This window comes from Geotrypetes seraphini, chromosome 10, assembly GCF_902459505.1.
Source record: "Geotrypetes seraphini chromosome 10, aGeoSer1.1, whole genome shotgun sequence".
Lineage (NCBI taxonomy): Eukaryota > Metazoa > Chordata > Amphibia > Gymnophiona > Dermophiidae > Geotrypetes > Geotrypetes seraphini.
In genome coordinates, this window is record NC_047093.1 from 141,037,338 (window position 1) to 141,060,531 (window position 23,194).

The 23,194-nt window shown below is 45.7% G+C and overlaps 1 protein-coding gene across 2 annotated transcripts; it reads left to right on the top strand.

Moving 5' to 3' along the window:
• The first annotated feature begins 292 nt into the window (after nt 1–292).
• On the top strand, nt 293–22,935 carry EMP3 (epithelial membrane protein 3). 2 transcript variants are annotated; one of them, XM_033959817.1, is made up of 5 exons: nt 293–430; nt 9,494–9,582; nt 10,268–10,370; nt 11,121–11,261; nt 21,989–22,935. In XM_033959817.1, the coding sequence occupies exons 2-5, from the start codon at nt 9,505–9,507 to the stop codon at nt 22,156–22,158; spliced, it is 492 nt and encodes a 163-aa protein (XP_033815708.1). In that variant the 5' UTR covers nt 293–430; nt 9,494–9,504; the 3' UTR covers nt 22,159–22,935. The 2 variants fall into 2 exon arrangements, with proteins under 2 accessions (XP_033815708.1, XP_033815707.1); XM_033959816.1 differs by lacking the exon at nt 293–430 and adding an exon at nt 755–887.
• The last annotated feature ends 259 nt before the right edge of the window (nt 22,936–23,194 follow it).

The window sequence follows — 23,194 nt, forward strand, 5'->3', positions numbered from 1 at the left end:
GTTCCACTAGGGCACTACCGAGGAGGGAAGCTCACACTGCAGGAGTTCCACCAGGCACTGCCGAGGAGGGAAGCTCACACTGCTAAACTTGCCACCTCTTCTATTGTTTCCTCTCCAATGCCCCTGGGTTTTTCTCTCAATTTGCAGGAACTGGTCCTGTGAGCTGCTGCGGCATGATTTCCCCAGTTCTGCCAAGTCTCTGCCTACCTGGGGATCCGGTTTCATCCCGGCGCCCCCTCCCCCTATCTGTGGGACAGGCGTGCTCCTTCCCACATGGCAGTGGTGCCCTCTACACTCTCCCCCTCCTAAAACACACAGCAGCCGTCTCCTCCTAGCCCACTGCCAGCCAGCTGTTGTACAGAACAGTGCACATCTGTCCTCTTGGAAAGAGCAAGAAGAAACGAGGAGGAAGAGCCCAAGGAAAGAGAAAGTATGTTTATTGGAAAGCACTTAATGCACTATTGGGGGTGGAGAGAAAAGTTGTGGGTAAAAAAATAAACTAAGCCACAAAGGAGGTAGAGAAAAGAGGAGAGAAAGAAGGGGCGGAGAGGAGAGAGAGAGAGATTTGGGAAGTTTCTCAGCCTCTTCTTGGGCAGTAATGGCTGGGGCTGGTGGTGAAAGGGGGGTGCAAAGAGTTCTGCTCCACCTGGGGTGGGGTCCTATCCCTCACCCCATTTTTCAGAGATTGAGGAGGAGCTCCTATTGCTGCCAAATGAACCCCTGCTCCTCCCATCACATGGCAGTGAAAGGTGGAGGGAGGGGAGGACGGACCGGTTTCTATATGAGGCAGAAGGGAAGGGAGCCCGGCACAGAAGGCTAGAGAGAGGGAGGGAGACGAGACGCCCAGTGCTACTGCCTTGCTGCCCTATGCTGGCCCCAGCCTGACAGTGAGTGCTTCATAAAGGGTGCTCGGGGGGGGGGGGGAGGCAGTTTTTCTGCATTTGAAAATTGGGGGCTTTGGGAAGGCATGCAGATAGGAAGAAAAGCTAATTGTTTTGTCATTTTAAAACAACTTTCCATAAACTTAGCAGGATTTTGTTATTGTTGGGGTGATGCAGTAGGGCAGGGAGGTTTGGAGTGCTTTAGGATGGAGGGAGCTCTAGATGCCCCCTCCCATCCCTCTTCCCTTCTTACCACAGCTTTGCAACTTTTTTGGGGGTTGTAACCTGCTGCAGAGGGAATGTGGGTGTGGGGTGGGGCTGTTGGTTGGTTGGTACTGTTTTAAAGAAGGCGTTTTTCTGGGTCTTCCGCTGCCCTGACACACAGACAGACTAGATGTACAGAGTGACACACCCTGTCATAGTCACACACACAGACACACACTCTCCATCACAGTCATATATAGTGCCTCCCCTTCTCTTACACACTATCATACTCACCCAGAAACACCCTCTCACACTCACAAGCGAGCATCACAGTCACACAGAGATGCAAACACTCTGCTGTTATTGTCAATGCCTACCGCTAGTCACACACTCCAACACATAGGCAACATGCACTCACATCTATCCATCCATCCAACACAGATGTAAACATCCATCTCAGTCACAGACACCTAATAAGATTCACAGATAGCTCTCCACTAGTCACCTAGACCTAACCCACCCCAATATTAACACACATACACACCACCATAGTCACGTAGACATAACACACCCCAACAATCGCATATAGACACTCATCCTCCCTCATACACCCACATTCATGTGTCACATACACCCATCCCAGTGTCTCTCTCTCTCACACACACACATTCATGTGTCACATACACCCATCCCAGTCTCTCTCTCTCTCTCTCTCACACACACATTCTTGTGTCACATACACCCATCCCAATGTCTCTCTCTCACACACACACATTCATTCGTGTCACATACACCCATCCCAGTGTCTCTCTCTCTCACACACACACACATCCATGTGTCACATACACCCATCCCAGTGTCTCTCTCTCTCACACACACATTCATATGTCACATACACCCATCCCAGTGTCTCTCTCTCTCACACACACATTCGTGTGTCACATACACCCATCCCAGTGTCTCTCTCTCTCTCACACACACATTCATGTGTCACATACACCCATCCCAGTGTCTCTCTCTCTTTCACACACATTCATGTGTCACATACACCCATCCCAGTGTCTGTCTCTCTCACACACATCCATGTGTCACATACACCCATCCCAGTGTCTCTCTCTCTCACACACACATTCATGTGTCACATACACACATCCCAGTGTCTCTCTCTCTCTCACACACACACATTCATGTGTCACATACACCCATCCCAGTGTCTCTCTCTCTCACACACACATTCATGTGTCACATACACCTATCCCAGTGTCTCTCTCTCTCACACACACATTCATGTATCACATACACCCATCCCAGTATCTTTCTCTCTCTCTCACACACACACACAATTCATGTCACATACACCCATCCCAGTGTCTCTCTCTCTCTCACACACACACACACACATTCATGTGTCACACACACCCATCCCAGTGTCTCTCTCTCTCTCTCTCACACACACACACATTCTTGTGTCACATACACCCATCCCAATGTCTCTCTCTCTCACACACACACATTCATTCATGTGTCACATACACCCATCCCAGTGTCTCTCTCTCTCACACACACACATTCATGTGTCACATACACCCTTCCCAGTGTCTCTCTCTCTCACACACACATTCATGTGTCACATACACCCATCCCAGTGTCTCTCTCTCTCTCACACACACACACATTCATGTGTCACATACACCCATCCCAGTGTTTCTCTCTCACACACACACACATTCATGTGTCACATACACCCATCCCAGTGTCTCTCTCTCTCACACACACACACTCATGTGTCACATACACCTATCCCAGTGTCTCTCTCTCACACACATATTCATGTATCACATACACCCATCCCAGTGTCTTTCTCTCTCTCACACACACACACATACACACAATTCATATGTCACATACACCCATCCCAGTGTCTCTCTCTCTCTCACACACACACACATTCATGTGTCACATACACCCATCCCAGTGTCTCTCTCTCTCACACACACATTCATGTGTCACATACACCCATCCCAGTGTCTCTCTCTCTCACACACACATTCATGTGTCACATACACCCATCCCAGTGTCTCTCTCTCTCTCTCTCTCTCTCTCACACACACACACATTCACATTAATGTGTCACATACACCCATCCCAGTGTCTCTCTCTCACACACACACACACTTATGTCTACACCCACATCCACATCACAGTTTCACACAGACATAACACCCCCCAACAATCACATAGACACTCATTGTTCCTCACAATCACACACACAGATACACACTCAACACAGTCTCATGCCCCTGCCCCCCATCCAAGTGGGTCACATACACCCAATCCCAGTTTCACACACCCACTTATCAGTCCACACACCCTTCCTAGTGTCACATCCACATTAGTGTCACACAGCCACGCATGTCCATCTGTGTCACACACAGAGAAAATTATAATTGCACACACCCATCAATCAGCCATACACATAATCACACAAACACAGCCAGCTGCCATTAGAGTCACAGCCACCCTTCATCTGAATGTCACCAAGACACCGATGCATCGCCACACTGCCCCCCATCACATGGAGGCACACACTTCTATTGTATATCACAGACACCCCCCCCAATATATCAGTCACAAATAGACACACACGACCCCTCACTAGAGATGGGCACCCAGATCATGTTTGTGTCATTTTCGTTTGCAAATTTCTCATTTTTCAAACGAATGTCATCAACAGCGCACCCTTGTTGTGCATAGCATGCACGCCTTCCCGAAAGGGTGTGCATGTTCAACAGTTCACACCGGTAGCATAGTTTGCAAACTGTGTAGTTGGTACAGTTTTAAAGAAGAGGCAGAGGGTGAAAAGAGGTTGCGGTATTCCCGGCAGACGACACTTGTTTCAAAAGACAGCCCAGCCCTAGAGGCACACACTCCATCCAGACCCAAACACCTCCCCTCATATACACGCATAGGCTCTCTGTTTCACAATCACACATGGACACATAAGAGCTGCCGTACTGGGACAGACCGAAGGTCCATCAAGCCCAGTATCCTGTTTCCAACAGTGGCCAACCCAGGTCCCAAGTATCTAGCTAGATCCCAAGTAGTAAAACAGATTCTATGCTGCTTATCCTAGGAATAAGCAGTGGAATAGCCTATGGACTTTCTTTTAGGAAAGTAGCCAAACTCTTTTTTAAACCCTGCTAAGCTGATTTACCACATTCTTTGGCAACGAATTCCAGAGTTTAATTACACTTCGTGTGAAGAAATATTTTCTCGGGCTTGTTTGAAATCTACTACGTAGTAGCTTCATCGCATGTCTCCTAGTCCTAGTGTTTGTTTTTTTTTGGAAAGAGTGAACAAGCAATTCACATCTACACAAAACACCCCGTCACCTAGATCCCCCCCTCAAATCAGTCACAGACTCCAACATATGTGTAACAGGCATGCATGAGCACAGACCCACACTCATCACAGTCACGAGCCCATTGATCACCTACACTGGATCGCAATCAGACGCTGCGACATACAAGGGGGAACTCTAAATAGTGCCAAATGTTAGGTGCTGCTAATGGATACAAGGCACCGAGATGGCAGTTCCACATGAAAACACACGTACATGTCTGTTTATAGACTAGTGTCTTTCTGCATGGATATGCAAAGGGAGCCTGGTTGTTGGAGGGACATGGTCTGATTATGGGCGTTTCCTTAAAATGTGCATATTAAAGAACAGTGCGGATCCTACTTCTACTATGATTCATTTCAATAGCGCTACTGGGAGTATGCAGCACCATACACATTATATACAGGCGGTGGCATAGCGAGGGTAGGGGGCAGTGACGTTCCCCATGCCACACTAGCGCTCTCCCTGTTAGAGTTACCAGAGATCCGGATTTTTCCGAACATGTCCTCCATTTGAGGACATGTCCGGGGTCTGGACGGCTTTTAAAAATCCGGCATTTTCGCCGGTTTTGAAAAGCTTGGAACAAATCACTGTCGGGCAGGATCGCATCGGCGAATGCCACGCGATGACATCACACGCACACACACTTGCATGTGACATCATCATGTCACATCCGCGCCTGCACAGATGCGTTCCTGCCCAACAGGAGCAGGCAGCGGGGCTAGGACGGGACTGGGGCGTAATGGGGCAGGGATGAGTGGAACTGGGCAGGCCTAGGGGCGGGTCTAGGGGGGGGAGTCTGGATTTTCCAAATGGAAAATCTGGTAACCCTACTCCCTGTACCTCTTTAAATCTTCGCCAGTGTGGGCAGCTTCTCTGGACTGCTACTCGTGCTGGCGTTGGCTTTCCCTCTGACATCACTTCCTGGCCCCGTGATCCAGAGGTGATTTCAGAGGGGAGCCATGCCAGAGAAGCTGCTTGTGAAGATTTAAAGAAGTATGGGGTGGGGGGAAGGGAGGGCACAAGTGTGGCGTGGGGGGCAAAGAGGTGCCGGCGCCCCCAACACAATGGCGCTCAGGGTGGTCCGCTTCTCCCATCCCCCCTTACTACGCCATTGTATACAGGTACAGTACCTGTCTTTGTCCCTAGTGGGATGACAATGTAAGTTTTGTACCTGGGGCATTGGATTCACTCGTGCCTATAGCTGAGCACAGATCCTGACGTGAAGCACTAGGGCACCACTCTCAGAATGCTCGTTATTAAATACCATCCAGCACTGATTTCTGTTTTGGTGCTGAGTTTTGAGGGCCATTTGCTGAATCCAGCTTGCTTTGTCCTTTTTGTTTGAATATTTTTACTGTTGTTGCCTATTTTGTACACCCAGCGGAATTAGAAAAGGTACAAAGGGTAACAAAAATGATAAAAGAGATGGTACAACTTCCCTATGAGATGAGACTAAAGCGGCTAGGGCTCTTCAACTTGGCTCAGAGGGGATATGATAGAGGTCTATAAAATACTGAGTGGAGTGGAAAGGGTAGATGTGAATTGCTTGTTCACCCTTTCCAAAAATACTAGGGCTAGGGGGCATGCGATGAAGCTACTAAGTAGGAGATTTCAAACAAGCCGGTGTAATTAAACTCTGAAATTCGTTGCCGTAGAATGTGGTAAAATCAGTTAGCTTAGCAAGGTTTAAAAAAGGTTTGGATCATTTCCTAAAAGAGAAGTCCATAAGCTTGGGGGAATCCACTGCTTATTCCTAGGATAAGCAGCATAGAATCTGTTTTGCTACTTGGGATCCATCTAGGTGCTTGGGACCTGGGTTGGCCATTGTTGGAAACATGATACTGGGTTTGATGGACCTTATGTTTTTCCCAATATGGCAGCTCTTATGTTCTTATTCTTGCGGTACACCTCTTTGGGTGAATTTCTTCAAACCCTAATCAATAAAAACATGGAGGTTTGTGAACAAGAGGTAGTTGGTCTAGGCAGAGGTGGATACAGTGAGAAATGTGAATACATTAGGGGTGGTTAGGGAGGGTGGGGCAGTTAGAGACATGGCATTTGCAGAGACTGTGGGTGGTCTGAGGGGGGGGGGTGTACAAACATGTGAGCCTAATGAGGACATCCTGCAGGATAGGGAGCACAGTGCTGGCAACAGTTAATAGTGCCAAATGCCTCCCATGCTAGCGAGATCGATGGCTTCTCAGAGGGTAACCTTGAGGGGCTGAAGCCCTACAGCCCCTCCCCCCCAGTTGCCTTCCCATGAAACCAGTTGGGAGACTGAGGTGTGGGCGACAGACAGAGGAAATGGTGAGAGGGAGGGAGAGACGAGCGAGCACGTGACCTTCCTCATCTGGTTTCCATTAAACACCAAAAGAGACACAGGAATTTTTGTGCGGTGTCTTAGCAGAGGCTGTATTTATGGGGGCTGTGGTTTAAGGATGAAGAGAGACTGAGACTAAAAAGAAACCTTTGGCCATACTCTGGGACTTTTGGCCTTCCAAAATAGTACTGCAGTCATGCGACATCTAATTTATTAAAAAAATACATACAAAACTCTCTACTCTTAGAGCCTGGTTGTATGTGAGAGAGAGGAACGGCTGGAAGGAGAGGAGAAGGCGACCAGCTTGGCAAAGTGAAAAAATGGCGAACTTCCTCGTCTGATGATGATAGCGTAGGGACCAGGGTAGAATATGATTCTCGGTGGGGGAAAGGAACACTAGACTAAACCACCGGCTGAATGCTTAACACTATGGGGGTCCTTTTACTAAAGTGCGTTAGATTTTGCAGTTTCCACTGCGTAACCCCGGAAATGAATGTGCAATGGCCGCAAATATAGCGCAGCAACTACAGGGAACTCGTCCAGCGCCGTCTGTTGCAGGCTGTGCGTAAAACTTGCCAATAAGATTGCGCTAATTAGGCTGCAGTTGGCATGGGGACACTTCATTTTCACCCCTGATTCTATATCATTTGCCATAATTTGGGTGTGGCTCCCGGATCCGGGTGCCAACTAATTCGTGAGCCTTTAATAATCATTGGTGTTAATTGGCCCTCATTTCAGTTTACGCAAAGATAAGCCCTGCGCTTTGCTCTATGAACCGTGTGCTTAAAATGAATAGCGCAAAACTCAAAAGGGGGCGTGGCATGGACGGATCAGGGGCGTTCCTAGAAATTAGGCACAGTGTTGCACAATAGGGTCGCCTACGCACCCGACCACCATTAGTTGCATACCAGGTTTCAACAAGCGTAAGTGCTGCACCCATAGTTGGGCATGAGATCCATGCTAAGCTTGTATTCTGCAAAGGGCGCACCACACAGAGGGCTCTTTACAAAATATCACTTTATGTGGATCTTGCCGCCGCCTATCTTTCCCCTTTAGTGTCTCCTAGTTAGGTGGTAAAAGACCCCAGGGCTAACTGCACGTTAATTAATGTACACTCTCCAGGAGTGATTTGATAGAGGTCTACAAAATATTGAGTGGAGCGGAAAGGGTAGACGTGAATCGCTTGTTTACTCTTTCCAAAAATACTAGGACTAGGGGGCATTGGACGAAGCTACTAAGCAGTAGATTTCAAACAAACCAGAGACAATATTTCTCCATTCAATGGGTAATTAAGCTCTGGAATTCATTGCCGGAGAATGTGGTGAGAGTGATTAGCATAGCAAGGTTTAAAAAAAAAAAAGGTTTGGTTAATCTCCTAAAAGAGAAGTCCATAGGCCATTATTGAGATGGTTTGGGGAAATCCACTGCTTATTCTTAGGATAAGTAGCATAAAAACTGTTTTATTACTTGGGATCTAGCTAGGTACTTGGGACCTGGGCAAGCCAATGTTGGAAACAGGATACTGGGCTTGATGGACCTTTGGTCTAGCCCAGTATGGCAATTCTTATGTTCTTCCACACCCGTTCTCCACCCATGGCCAGCCTAGTTCTCCTTATGCTGGTCAGTGGTGTAGCTATGGGTGGGCCTGGGTGGCAGAGACACCACTCTGCCCTCCCCATCTCTCCTCCACAGTTTCCTGGCATCTGCCCTCCTCTCTCTCAACCTCATCCCCTCCCGGTATATTTTTCATGCGTCCCTGGCAACACTTCATTTTCACTGCCAGCGTCAGACCCTGAAGGCTTCCCTCTGCTGCGTCCTGCCAGACAGGAAACAGGAAGTGATGTCAGCAAGGGTGGAACACGGTAGAGGGAAGCCTTCAGGGGGTCAGCAGGTGCCAGGAACATGTGAAACGTATACTGGGGAGGGATAGAGTTGAGAGATAGGAAGGAAGATGCCATAGAGAGTGAAGAGATATTGGATGGGTGTAAAATAAACTGATTTTTTATTTTTTAAAACTATCTCTGGCGGGGGATAATGGTGATGTGGAAGGGCCCATCCAAAATACTGGGTCCGGCTATGCTACTGCTGCTGTTCCTTTTTTCTCTTGTATAAATGCTGTACTTTCTTCTTGTTCCTGGTTTTTAAGTTAAACCTCAGTACCTTTTAGCAAAATTATTGTTGTGGATTATACACCCGTCTCTCTGGGTAATTGTTGTACAAAATTGACAGAGAAATCCTTTGAACAACCTGTTTCACCCCCTAGTATGTACTGAAATGGTGTAAGCAGGCCAACCTCACTGTTAGCATGTAAATGCCAACTTATGTCAGTATTTCACTGGCGCCCAGATGCCGTTATTGAATTTGCGCTGAGTGCTGCATTTTGATGCCCTTTTTGCGCATTATTGGAGAATGACAGCCCGTCTCTGTTGACAAGCGAGTTGCCTGAACAGAAGGCTCGTGGGTGATACAGAGTAGTTGGGTAACTGATTAATGCTTGATTGATGAATTAGTTGGTTGGGTTAACATTAACAACTCATCCGATGTCAAATTTGTTGGCTGTGAGATTAGGAGTCCAAGATGCTGGAAGACATTTTGGCCGGCTGCATAAGTTGACCGACTTGTTGCGTGGTTAGCGATTGAGCAGTTCCATGTCTGATCTGCTTTCTTGCTGTGCTTTCTCTTCAGCTGACTGGACAATGAGTCTCCTGCTCTTTGGCGTGACGGCCTTTCACATCATCATTCTCATCATTCTCTTCGTGGCTACGCTTGACAAGGTAATTATCAGCGTCTGGGTTGGCTAATAAGAAATTCCACACCAGCACTAAGGAAATGCATAGCTCTTCATCCCCTACCATTCAAAGTCTTGAGACACAAAACATCTTCTTGGATGCCTCTACTCGATACCATGTTTTACGATGGTCTTGAAAGAATCTATGCTCGAGCTTGGAAGATGTTCCAACAAACACAAGCCACAAACCCTCTCCAGGTGGATAATGCAGTGCCACAAGGCTTCAGCAAAACGTTTCATGCTCATTCCCATTTGTGTAAAATAAGACAGCTATAGAAAGTGGCCTGAGAGGGAAGGTTAAATACTTGAAGGGGGAGGAAGTACTTGCCTGAAGCAGGGTGGATATTAATGGAAGACCCTCTCTCTGCTTTATAGCGCAAATGATCTAACAAGGAGCAAGTCAAGGGTGGTACTATTGTGTAACAAATAAAAGGGGTACAGCTGGACAGTTTTCACATCATGTTGTTTCAGGGAACATTTGGGTTCTTCCCCCCCATTTTGTTATCCTGGGAGCAACATCGTTGAGTGCGTGCTCATTCAGAAAGAGCGTACACTCATTCGAACACCTTGCGTACTCTTTCAAAAGAGAACGCACTGTTCTTTCAGACAAAATGGAGAAACAGGTAACTGAGCCTCTAGTCTTGATCTGCTGTTTTCTTATGTCTTTCTAGTCATGGTGGGTGTTTCCAAATGAGGAGACGGTGAACCTCTGGTATGATTGCCTCTTTGACAACAAAACAGAGGCCTGGCTCTGCTCTTCGGTGTCTGAAAATGGTAATGTTCCTGGGAGAAGGGCTCCCCTTTATCATTTTCTCCTGGTCAGAGCTGGTGGTAGGGGGAAGGAAGATGAGATTGCAGGTCCAAACAGAGAAGGTAAATGTTACACTGAAAGATAGAAGGGGGGGGGGGTGATGAGGGGCCTCAGAACAGAGAAAACAAAGGGAGAGCAGATAGAAAAAAGGAGGTAGTGCATTTCTGATCGCAGTCAGGATCACACATGGACCTCTGCAGCAGATCTCCGAGGCACTAAGTGTGGCACTATTGATGGGGGGGAGGTGCTGGGGTACATCAAACGATAGTACAATAATTCCCCTCCATTCCCTTCACAAAAGCGACAGTATTGGATATGTGGAAGTCTAGCGCTCTCTGCTGGCTATATAGCGGCTATGCAGAGAAAGAGAGAAAGGCAGATAACCACCAGCTCTAGATCCTTTTAATTCCTCCTGTACCATCACAGGCACTTGTTGGGCTCTGGCGATTCTCTCTCAACAACCCCCACTGCTGAAAATATTCACTGCCTAACAGCTGAATAACCTCTGTAGCCTTCTCAGGCTTTACCCCTCACTCCCCCACTGCCGAGGATCCTCTGTGCCCGTGCCAAATTTTACCCCTCACTCTTCCACTGCCCGGGCCCTTTTCTGTGCATTTAAGGGGGTGGGGCATATGGATTCTAGCAGGAGGATGGACCCGTGCTCTTTGGGTATCTTTCATGCCTCACAATCTCTTTCTCATGTTTTTTTGCAGAATGGTTCCATGCCGTACAGGCTCTCATGGTTCTGGCTATCCTCTTCTCCAGCTTCTCCTTCATCCTTTTCATGTGTCAGCTCTACACCATGAAGCACGGGGGGCTCTTCTACGCCACCGGCATCTTCCAGATCTTTGCCAGTAAGTCGCTGTTTGCCAGGGTAACACAGCAATTAAAGACTAAATCGGTCCTTCTCGTCGCCTAGTAATGTTTGATGCTGTAACTGCCATTCTGGTAATTTTTGTCTCTGCCGTCTCCTCAGGAGGAGACATTCCAGTTAGAGGGAAAAATTCCCGATGTTGCAGCTAAACACCTTGACCCATAGTTCTCCAACATCCTCTCTTATGGAAAAAGAGTTATTTTGGGGATTAAAACTTTTCAAGGATCTAAACGATTGTATCATTCTTTCTCTTTCTTTTCATCCAGGGCTACATAGTTAGGATCTCGTAGATTTTCTGCTGCAGATCCCATTCCATTTCAGCCTCTGTTCTTTGGACCAGCTCTGGCCTCCAAACATGAACACGATATTACAAATGAGGCCTTGCCAGTGATCTGTAAACTAGGGTTACCCAGACATGTCCTTTTTTTTTTTTTAGAGGACTTAATGGACGGACTTTCCAAAACCCGGTAGTTTGTCCAGGTTTTGGAAAGCCCCAACCTCCCAGCTGCGTCAGGAGGGCCTCTGAGCATGCGTGGATGACATCACACACATCCGCGCATCCCAGAGGTCGGAAAATAAAGACGAGGCTTTGGGGGGACAGGACTGGAGGCAGAATGGGGTAGGGCTGGAGGCGGGGCCATGTGTCTGGGTTTCTCTGTAGAAAAATCTGGTAATCTGTAAACTGTTCTCATCACCTCATCTTTTTGTGATGGCTATGCTTCTCTCTTTGCAGCCGAGCATCCTTCTGGCTTCATTCTCTTCCCCCCCCCCCCCATATTACTCTGTTTTCCTAACCTTGAGATTATCAGACATGATTACCCTAAGGTACCTCCTTGAGGTACCCTGCTACACACCTTTCTTCTGAGCAAATTCCATTAACCACCACCCTCTAGAAACTGGTTGACTGTCAGTTGACAATCAAGTTCATCACCTCGGGTTCCATTGCAGGCTGCTGGGTTTATTTATCAGCTCCTATGAGGAACGGTTATCCAGGGCTTTGTTGAAACGCAACTACACTACATCTAACACACATTCTTGATTTACTTCTTTGGTCACCCAGTCAAAGAAAATCAGTCAGGATTTGTTTGGCCTGATCTGCCTGTGGTTTCCTTGTTGCCATTATCAGTTGTCTGCGGAACAGCCAAAACAGTTTACATTTATGGCATGCGGGTATTTTCTCTGTCTCTAGCAGGCTCACAATCTTAAGGTGGGGTTTTTTTTGTACTTGGGGCAAGGAAGAGTTAAGTGATTTGCCCAGGGTCACAAAGAGAATCAGTGTTTTTAATTTAATTTAAAAAATTTCTCCTTATATACCGCAAATCTACATATCTAAGCGGTGTACAACATATATACACCAAATATATTAACACTAATATATAAAAATTCTCAAAACATGGACTTATCCAAGATGGCGTCGGGCTGGACGCGCTGAGATGCCGCTCTGAGGATTTTCCTTCAACAATTTTCAAACAATTTGTAAGCGGTTCAATTACTTACCAGATGCCTAAACGGAGGGGCCGTAGCACCGCTGGTGCCTCGCGGCCCACGGCCACCCCCGCGGCTGGAGACATCGGGGAACTCATCAGGCGGATGCAGGGTATTTTTTCGGCGTCGGAGGGAGGCCCGCAGAGGAGTAGCGGCGTCAGTGAGGACGTGGAGATTCCTCCGGGATTGGAGACATCGTTGAGCCCCGACGTTAGGGCGCCGCCCCCGCAACCTCAGCTAAGCAGCTCTCCAAGGGGTAAGGTAACCCCGGAGGTCGGGGTCTTGTCTTCCCCTGAGGCAAGTAGTCCATCACAGAGCCTGCTGACAGGAGCTCTTATGGATATGAGCTCCTTTGAAGAAGCTGAGGGGGAATCATCTGAGAGGCGAGTTAACCTTCAGGGACAGCGTAAAGTTATTCAACTGGACGGTGAGCACTATGACATTTCTTTACCTGTATTTTCTTTGGAAAAACCCTCAGAAGTAACTCTGGACTCACTATGGGATCTTATGGCCGGACTAGTGAAGACCATAAGTCCCAAACTTCAGTTAATTGAGGGGAAATTATCTCAACATTCTACTGAACTTAAAGATTTGAAAAAGGATATGACTGCCTCTAATTTCTCGGTTCAAAAGCTTGAACAGGACATTAAATCATCCAAACAATTACAGGAATCTTTAATGAAAGATAATATCAATCTTAGAAGAAAAATGGAGAACTTAGAAAATAACTCTAGATACAATAACTTAAGAATCATTAATTTTCCTAAGCTTCCACTGACACCTCCTAGAGAAATGTTTAAAAGATATTTTCTTGAAGTTTTGGGGGCCTCAGAAGATTCATTACCTCCTTTATCACGAGTCTATTATTTACCTAATAAGACTAAATTACCAAAAAAGCCGTCGGATCAAGGACTATTGGATGTATCAGAGTTATTGGAAAAATCAGATAAAGAGGTTGTAGAACCGAGTACTTTGATTATAACAGTAGCTCTCTCTATTGATAAAGTATGGTTGTTAAAACTGTTCTTTAAAAATAGACAGAAAGAATTTATGGGTTGTAAAGTCCAGGTATTTCCTGATTTATCACGAGAGACGCAAAGGCGTCGTCGTGAATTTCTTTTGTTGAAGCCAGGTGTTATATCTTTGGGTGCTACTTTTTATTTGCGACACCCTTGTAAATGTATAGTCCATCACCGATCAGTTAAATATGTTTTCTTTGAGCCTAATCAGTTGACTTCTTTTTTAGCGCTCTCCCGATTGGAGGTAGAAAAATCATAAGCTCTATGACTATAGGTTAATCCCAGCAATCAGCCTTCCAGCTAACTTTATGAAAGAGTGTACATTAAGTTCAATTCTTTAATTTTGGCTTTATTTTATAAGAAATCTTGGATCCAATTTAGAGGACTTGAGCATTTTAGTTAATATATGATTTAATGTTATTGGAATGTTTCTTGCTTTATCTAGAATTGCTAATTTGCTTTCTGTACAAGGTATTCTTGATTATATGATTTGAAAATCAATAAATATATTTAAACATAAAATTCTCAAAACATTTATAAATACTAATTCAGTGCTTCATATCTAAAACATTTTAATCTCATCAAAATGCCTGAGAAAACAGATACATTTTTAAAGATTTTCTAAAAATACTCAAGACATTCTATCAAGCTTAAATCTTTTGGGAGTGTGTTCCATAACCGAGGTCCCACAACCATCAAAATGGAGTCTCTGTACATCTCAAGTCTTATTTGTTTAAAATCCGGAACATCACGGGACGCCTGATTACTTGAACATAAAGGATGCCCTGGCACATGACTATTAAGGTTGCAGGCTAAACAAAGGAGTTGTTGTTCATGAAGAATTTTTTTTTTTTTTTTTAAATCAATATCAAAATCTTAAATTGAATATGCCAATCAGTGGCGTAGCGAGAGTGAGAGGTGCCCCCCCGGCTCCTTCCCTGATCCTGGAAAAGATCAAAAATGGATGAAAACTGGAATCAGCACAAACAACATCAACGCAGGTGCCATAAGGCGGTAAAGTGGCAAAAAGTGACTACGAGGAAAGAATAGTCATGAAGGCGAAAAATTTCAAGCCATTCTTTCGATATATTAAAGGAAAACAACCCGCGAAGGAAGCGGTGGGACCATTGGATGACCAAGGAATAAAGGGAGCGCTAAAGGAGGTCAAAAAAATTGCCGATAGACTGAACACATTTTTTGCATCTGTACTTACTAAAGAGGATGTACACAGCATACCCATCAGGTTATATGCTGGAAGTGAAAATGGGAAACTGACAGGGTTGACGGTCAGCCTAGAAGAGGTATACAGACAGATTGATAGGCTTAAGAGCGATAAATCCCCGGGACCGGATGGCATCCATCCGAGGGTCATCAAGGAACTAAAAGGGACCATAGATGAGCTACTTCAACTAATAGCCAATCTGTTGATCAAAACGAGAAAGATTCCGGAGGACTGGAAGGTGGCGAATGTTACACCGATCTTCAAAAAAGGTTCGAGGGGAGATCCGGGAGTCTGACCTCGGTACCCAAAATGATGGTAGAGGCACTGATAAAGGACCGCATCATTGATCACCTTGACGGACACAGTCTGATGAGGACCAGCCAGCACGGTTTCAGCAAGGGCAGATCTTGTTTGACGAACTTGCTGCACTTCTTCGAGGGAGTAAACAGGTAGATAGATAAGGGTAACCCAGTTGACATTGTATATATGGACTTTCAGAAGGCGTTCGACAAAGTTCCACATAAACAACTACTTCGGAAAATTGCGAGCCCTGGAATCGAGGGAGAAATATTCACGTGGATTAAAAACTGGCTGGAACATAGGAAACAGAGAGTGGGGGTGAATGGGCAATACTCAGACTGGAAGAGCGTCACCAGTGGGGTGCCACAGGACTCGGTGCTTGGACCCATACTCTTCAACATCTTTATAAACGATCTGGATATAGGTACGATGAGCAAGGTGATTAAATTTGTGGATGACACAAAGTTATTCAGAATAGTGAAGACACAGGGGGATTGTGAAGATCTGCAACATGATATAACCAGACTCGAGGAATGGGCATCGACATGGCAGATGAGATTCAACGTGGATAAATGTAAAGTAATGCATGTCGGTAAGAAAAATCTCAGTCAAGAGTACAGGATGTCCGTGGCGGTACTTGGAGAGACCTCCCAGAAAGGGGACTTGGGAATTCTGATCGACAAGTCGATGAAGCCGTCCACACAATGTGCAGCGGCGGCAAAAAGGGTGAACAGAATGCTAGGAATGATTAAGAAGGGGATCACGAACAGATTGGAGAAGGTTATCATGCCGCTGTACTGGGCCATGGTGCACCCTCACCTGGAGTACTGCATCCAGCACTGGTCGCCGTACATGAAGAAGGACATATTAATACTCGAAAGGGTCCAGAGAAGAGCAACTAAGATGGTTAAGGGGTTGGAGGAGCTGCCGTACGGTGACAGATTAGAGAAACTGGGCCTCTTCTCCCTAGAACAGAGGAGATTGAGAGGGGACATGATCGAAACATTCAAGATACTGAAGGGGATAGACTTAGTAGATAAGGACAGGTTGTTCACCCTCTCCAAGGTAGGGAGAACAAGAGGGCACTCTTTAAAGTTGAAAGGGGATAGATTCCGTACAAACGTAAGGAAGTTCTTCTTCACCCAGAGAGTGGTGGAAAACTGGAACGCTCTCCCGGAGGCTATTGTAGGGGAAAACAATCTCCAGGGATTCAAGACCAAGTTAGACAAGTTCCTACTGAACAAGGTCGTATGCTAGTAAGGCTAGTCTCAGTTAGGGCACTGGTCTTTGACCAAAAGGGCCACCGCGTGAGCGGACTGCTGGGCGCGATGGACCACTGGTCTGACCCAACAGCGGCATCTCTTATGTTCTGTGTGTGTGTCCCCCCTTCCCTTCCCCTGTTGAAGCTGACGTTCGCGGCGGTCAACGTGCTACTTGCGACCCTGTTGGTTCTCCTTCTGACGTCACTTCCTATGCTCGGTGCCCGGAAGTGGTGTCAGCGGGAGAGCCGATGGGGTCGCGAGGAGTATACTGTTGACTTCCGCGAACGACAGCTTCAAGTAGAGCAGTGTCTCTCAAACTGTGTGCCAAGGCACAATGGTGTGCCCCAAAGAGATTCTGGGTGTGCCATGAGCGATTCCAGAATTTTACTTTAGTTTTAAAAATTCCCTTCATATGATTTATGAATGTTCTAGTTTTAAACCTTTTTGGTCATCAGTATGGAGTATTATTTCTCACATCTTATCGTTCACTGAGGAGCTTTCTTTGGCCATTGTCCTTTGGAGAAGCACTGTACTGTTATCTCCCCTTTCTAAGGGTCAATCTCATTTGTTTGGTATGTTGTTGGCCCTTGCAATAAAAGTGATCCTTAGAAATTTGAAAATACATCATGATTTACATGTGGCCACTTGGTGGAATTTAGTTTGTTTGACTCATAAGTTTAAGAGGGAGAATGCTTATTCTGCTCCTCGATTTCGTTCTGCACGATGTATGTGGGCCACTTTCCAATCTTATATTGTGAATGAAGATGTTTAATTTTCCTGTTCATGTATGCTGGATTATGCTTTGTGGATATCGCTGTATCCAACTTGTCTAAACTTTGTCCTTTTCTTGTCTTCAACCCGACTTATTTTATTTCTATTTTTGTATGTTTTTATTAATTTTTTAATATTGTAAACTGGCCAGATATCTGTGATGGTCAGTATACCAAATTATAAATAAACTTAAACTTGAATAAAGAATGTTTGAACTAAAAAAAAAAAAATTCCCTTCATAAGTACACGCTAGAATAGATGCCAAGAGTCTGTACGCAAGAGTCTGTTGATATTACGAGCGTTTGTGTGTGTAAAGGATACAACCACCCAGAAAAGCATCATTTTTTGACATGATTGGTCCTTGAAAATTAAATTATTTTTATTGAGCAACAAAGCAATCAAGGCTTTGTTACAGTTTGGATCGTTTTATTTTTGCAAACTTGGGATTTTCAGCTCTAACAGAAATTAAACTGAAAAAAAAGAGAACGACTTGCAGATGGTGGATGATGAAATGCATGTCGACTATCAAGCCACATTTTTGAGTTAATTTGCAGTCAAAAACAAGCACATCCATCACACTGACTAGCAATTCTATTCTATCTACTTTAGTTTCACCATTGTTACAATTATCCATACATAGCTTAAAGAACTTTAAATAACTCTCTAATTTAATTTTTTTTGTTGGTTTTGCAATTTTATCATTTCAATTATAATATGCCGTGAAAAACATTTGCTCCATTTAGTGTGCCGGAGCTAAAAAAGTTTGAGACACACTGAACTAGAGGTATGGGGGATGGGAAGAGGGGCACGCAGGGGGAGGGGGCGGAGAATAGGAGGGGTGCCAGCGCCACCACTAACATGGCGCCCAGGGTGGACCGCCCCCTCATCCCCTCTTACTTCACCACTGACACCAATAAATAGGCAACCAACGTAATTGGGAGCATTTAGAAAGTTACTTAAAACACAATTATTTGTAAATGCGTTCCTTTAAGTATGTGATCTTCTTTGCTTGCTGATTGTTTGAAAGAATTGAATTATTTTGTTTTATTTGTTTAATTTGTCTTAAAATTTTATGTATGTAACATTTCTGTAAACCGTTAAAATGGTATAGAAATGATTAAAATAAATAAATAAAAATTATTAAAATAAAAATGGTTTAAGAATCGGTGTAATAACCAGGAATGTGGAGTCGGTAGATAAATGTTCCGACTCCGACTCCTCAGTTTTTTGTACTTCAGACTCCGACTCCAGGTACCCAAAATTTCCTCTGACTCCGACTCCGAGACTCCGACTCCACAGCACTGGTTAATTTTCAGATTGTTAAAATGGAATGTCAAGTTGAGAGAAATGAGCATTTTCGACACCACCTTCTTTTTGTTTTCAATCAAGGTTCTAAGGCCGCAGAAGCTGCTCGCAACATTTGTGCTGTGTATATAGTGGGTGCTATAGCTGAAAGAATCGCTCGCGATTGGTATGCCAAGTTCAAAAATGGAGTCGATAGATAAATGTTCTGACTCCGACTCCTCAGTTTTTTGTACTTCTGACTCCGACTCCGACTCCAGGTACCCGAAATTTCCTCCGACTCTGACTCCACAGCACTGGTTAATTTTCAGATCGTTAAAATGGAATGTCAAGTTGAGAGAAATGAGCATTTTCGACACCACCTTCTTTTTGCTTTCAATCAAGGTTCTAAGGCCGCAGAAGCTGCTCGCAACATTTGTGCTGTGTATATAGTGGGTGCTATAGCTGAAAGAATCGCTCGCGATTGGTATGCCAAGTTCAAAAATGGAGTCGGTAGATAAATGTTCCGACTCCGACTCATCAGTTTTTTGTACTTCAGACTCCGACTCCAGGTACCCAAAATTTCCTCTGACTCCGACTCCGAGACTCCGACTCCACAGCACTGGTTAATTTTCAAATCGTTAAAATGGAATGTCAAGTTGAGAGAAATGAGCATTTTCGACATCACCTTCTTTTTGCTTTTAATCAAAGTTCTAAGGCCGCAGAAGCTGCTCGCAACATTTGTGCTGTGTATATAGTGGGTGCTATAGTTGAAAGAATCGCTCGTGATTGGTATGCCAAGTTCAAAAATGGAGTCGGTAGATAAATGTTCCGACTCCGACTCCTCAGTTTTTTGTACTTCAGACTCCGACTCCAGGTACCCAAAATTTCCTCTGACTCCGACTCCGAGACTCCGACTCCACAGCACTGGTTAATTTTCAGATTGTTAAAATGGAATGTCAAGTTGAGAGAAATGAGCATTTTCGACACCACCTTCTTTTTGTTTTCAATCAAGGTTCTAAGGCCGCAGAAGCTGCTCGCAACATTTGTGCTGTGTATATAGTGGGTGCTATAGCTGAAAGAATCGCTCGCGATTGGTATGCCAAGTTCAAAAATGGAGTCGATAGATAAATGTTCCGACTCCGACTCCTCAGTTTTTTGTACTTCTGACTCCGACTCCAGGTACCCGAAATTTCCTCCGACTCTGACTCCACAGCACTGGTTAATTTTCAGATCGTTAAAATGGAATGTCAGGTTGAGAGAAATGAGCATTTTCGACACCACCTTCTTTTTGCTTTCAATCAAGGTTCTAAGGCCGCAGAAGCTGCTCGCAACATTTGTGCTGTGTATATAGTGGGTGCTATAGCTGAAAGAATCGCTCGCGATTGGTATGCCAAGTTCAAAAATGGAGTCGGTAGATAAATGTTCCGACTCCGACTCCTCAGTTTTTTGTACTTCTGACTCCGACTCCAGGTACCCGAAATTTCCTCCGACTCCTCGACTCCGACTCCACAGCCCTGGTAATAATGCAGATCCAACAGACTGACAAAGCCTGCTGTCTCTGTCTCTAAAACATCACCAAAATCTGCCCTTATCCGAGCACACAGCCCGAACCCTTGTTCGCAATCTTGTAACCCCATGCTTGGACTGCAATTTACTTCTAACAGGTCTCCCTCCGAACTGCCTCTCTCCCCTGCAATCGATGCAAAACAGCCGCAAGACTTATCTACTGCCCTCAAAGATGATGGTCCATTAGTGGTCAGATCTTTGTTTCAAATACATCAGCCAGTGAGGTCATTACGTTCTGAGAACACATTGTGCCTGGAGGTTCCATCTGTGAAAAATACGAGGCTAGTAAGGTCTCGTCGTCGATGCTAGCAATGCAGGGAGCGATACTATGGAATGCTCTTCCAGCTGATGCAAGAAATGTCAACAGTCTGCTTCAGTTCAGAAAGCTGGTGAAAACGATTTTATTTCAGGAGATATTATGTTTGAAGTCTTTTGACTTTGCAGCATAAGAATGGTCAAACAGTTTGACCGTTGAGATAGTATGTTCAATCTGTGTTAGTCTATGTCATGTAGAAAAGTTTGATGATGCAATATTGTTGTATGACTGAAAGGTATGTCATGTGCAAGACCGGAGGGTTAGGACTTCGATGGGAAGATAGGACTTCAATGAGAAACCAAGGTGGCAAGGGAGCCCCTTATGGTGATTCAGACAGGTCGTGACCTGTTTGGGCCGCCACGGGAGCGGACTGCCGGGCAGGATGGACCTATGGTCTGACCCGGCGGAGGCACTGCTTATGTTCTTATGTATATTTATTTATATTTATGGTTACCAGACGTCTGGATTTCCCCGGATATGTTCTCCTTTTCACTTTGTCAGGGTTTTGAAAAGCAGTGACAGCACACGTCTGTACCTGCACGGATGTCGTCTGGGGACGGGTATACTTTGTGACCCACTTTGATAAAGATGGGCTATAAGTAAATAAACTATAAAGCTGCTAGCGCACACCTAAACAGCTCAGAATTTTACAGAGTGAAGGGCTCACACTCTGAGGGTGACATGCCTTGCCCACTGGCATAGTAAGAGTCCGCACCGGGTGCCATCTTCATAGGGGCACGGCACCTGTCCTCGGCACCTCCCCTTCTCCTTCCCTGCCCCCCCTCCACTGCCGTGTGCACCATTTCCCCCGTACCTCTGTAACATTCCTGGCACGAGCAGCAACCCCCAACCTGCTGTTGCGCCTGCGTTGGCTCGTCTTCTGATGTCATTTCCTGGACCTGTGCCTAGGAAGTGATGTCAGAGGGAGAGCTTACACATGCGCAACAGCAGGTCGGGAGCTGCTGCTCGCGCCAGGAAAGTTACAGAGGGACAGGGGAAGGGAAGCGGCGCACAGCAGTGGGGGAGGGGGGCAGGGAAGGCGCGTGTGTGGGGGGAGCAGAGAGAAGGGTGGGGGAGGAGCACCACTGCCCCAGGTGCCTCTCACCCTCGCTATGCCACTGGCCTTGCCTAATGTGGACTTTGGCGCAAAACTGCTGATTACCCCCTTAGTCTGCTGTGCAGCTTGGGAAATCATCCCGAGAACTCACACAAAAATCCTGAACCATAGGTCATTTTTACTTTTTGGACTTTAGAAGCCCTTAGGCCTGGTGGGGCAGCCAGGCTGGCCCTGATTTCACCCCAAGGGCTTCCTTGGGTTGTATAATTTCCCACCAGGAATCAAAACTCCAAGTCCCAGCATGCACCAGGAGGGTCATACCAAACCTGGCTCAGACCATTTCCCCCAGGTGACCCAGAGTCTATGGGTGATGTCTTTCCCCAGTGAGCAGTTTGCTTATCAATTTTCTATTTCCTGTTCTGCAGGTCTGGCCGTCTTCACCGGAGCAGTCATTTATGCCATTCACGTGAGCGAGTTCCATCTCAGCAGGAAGGCCGGGGGCTACTTCGGCCACTGCTTTGTTTTGGCCTGGATAGCTTTTCCTCTCAGCCTAATTAGCGGTATAGTGTACATTCACCTGCGCAAGCGAGAATGAAGGAACCTCCCCCACCCTGCCTCGCTCTCCATCCACTCTCCTCAGGCCTCCCACCAGCATCTGCTGAACATAGAGTACGACTCACATGTAGGACTGGTCATTTGGCTTCAGGTCGTCAGAGAAGAGTTTGGCCCTCAGCCCCGTTTCAGTTTGTGATAGAATTGATTCAATACTGCTGGAAAGAGCTTTTAAGAGCTGTGCCCCCTCCATCCCCCTCGGTGGCTCTGCCGTGCCAGGATGAAGGGAACATAGCTTTTCAAACCACTTCTCAAATGCACCAAGTCACTCCAGCAAGGTCTAACCTATGTGTTTGTTAACCCTTATTTCGACCTGTACTTTTTCTCCCTTGCTATCCTCCTAACACCTTACATCAACTGCAACATAGCTCCCTGCCTCCCTTTGCTCCCTTGCTCACTAAGACTGCTCTTGACCTGACGACCTGCTGCCCCTTCTGGAAATCTCCTGTATTACTTTGGTGTAAAGAAACAAAACAATAACACCGAAACCGAGTCTTCTGCCACTGCGAAGCCAATTTTCCTGAAGGACGGCCGAGACTACAAATCCCAGGATGCACTGTATAGCGAGGCCCAGAGACAGATACACTCTGCCACAAAGCACTTGGAGACTTCACTGGGTGAACATGTAATTCAGAAACTGCATTTTATGTATCAGTATTATGGGGTTTTCTTGAAAACAGAATTTTTATCACTTGTTATTTTCTTGAAAGAAACCAAGCAATATATTTTGTACAAATTTTAAATAAAATATATGTTAAGATTTAAATCATTTTTAACCCTTATTCTGATGACTCGCTACAGAAAAAGGGTGTGTGCTTATGATGAGTACTTTCACAGAGATGGGTGGCTTTCAAGGGTGTTGGCAAGGTCTGAAATAGGTCAGGAACCAAAAACAGCAGATAATACCAGTAAAATGCAGATCATGCAGGCACTGAAAATACCAGAGAAAGACTCCAGCAAACTGCAGTGTGTGTGGGGGCTGAAAATAGCAGAGGGAGACTCCAGCAAACTGCAGTGTG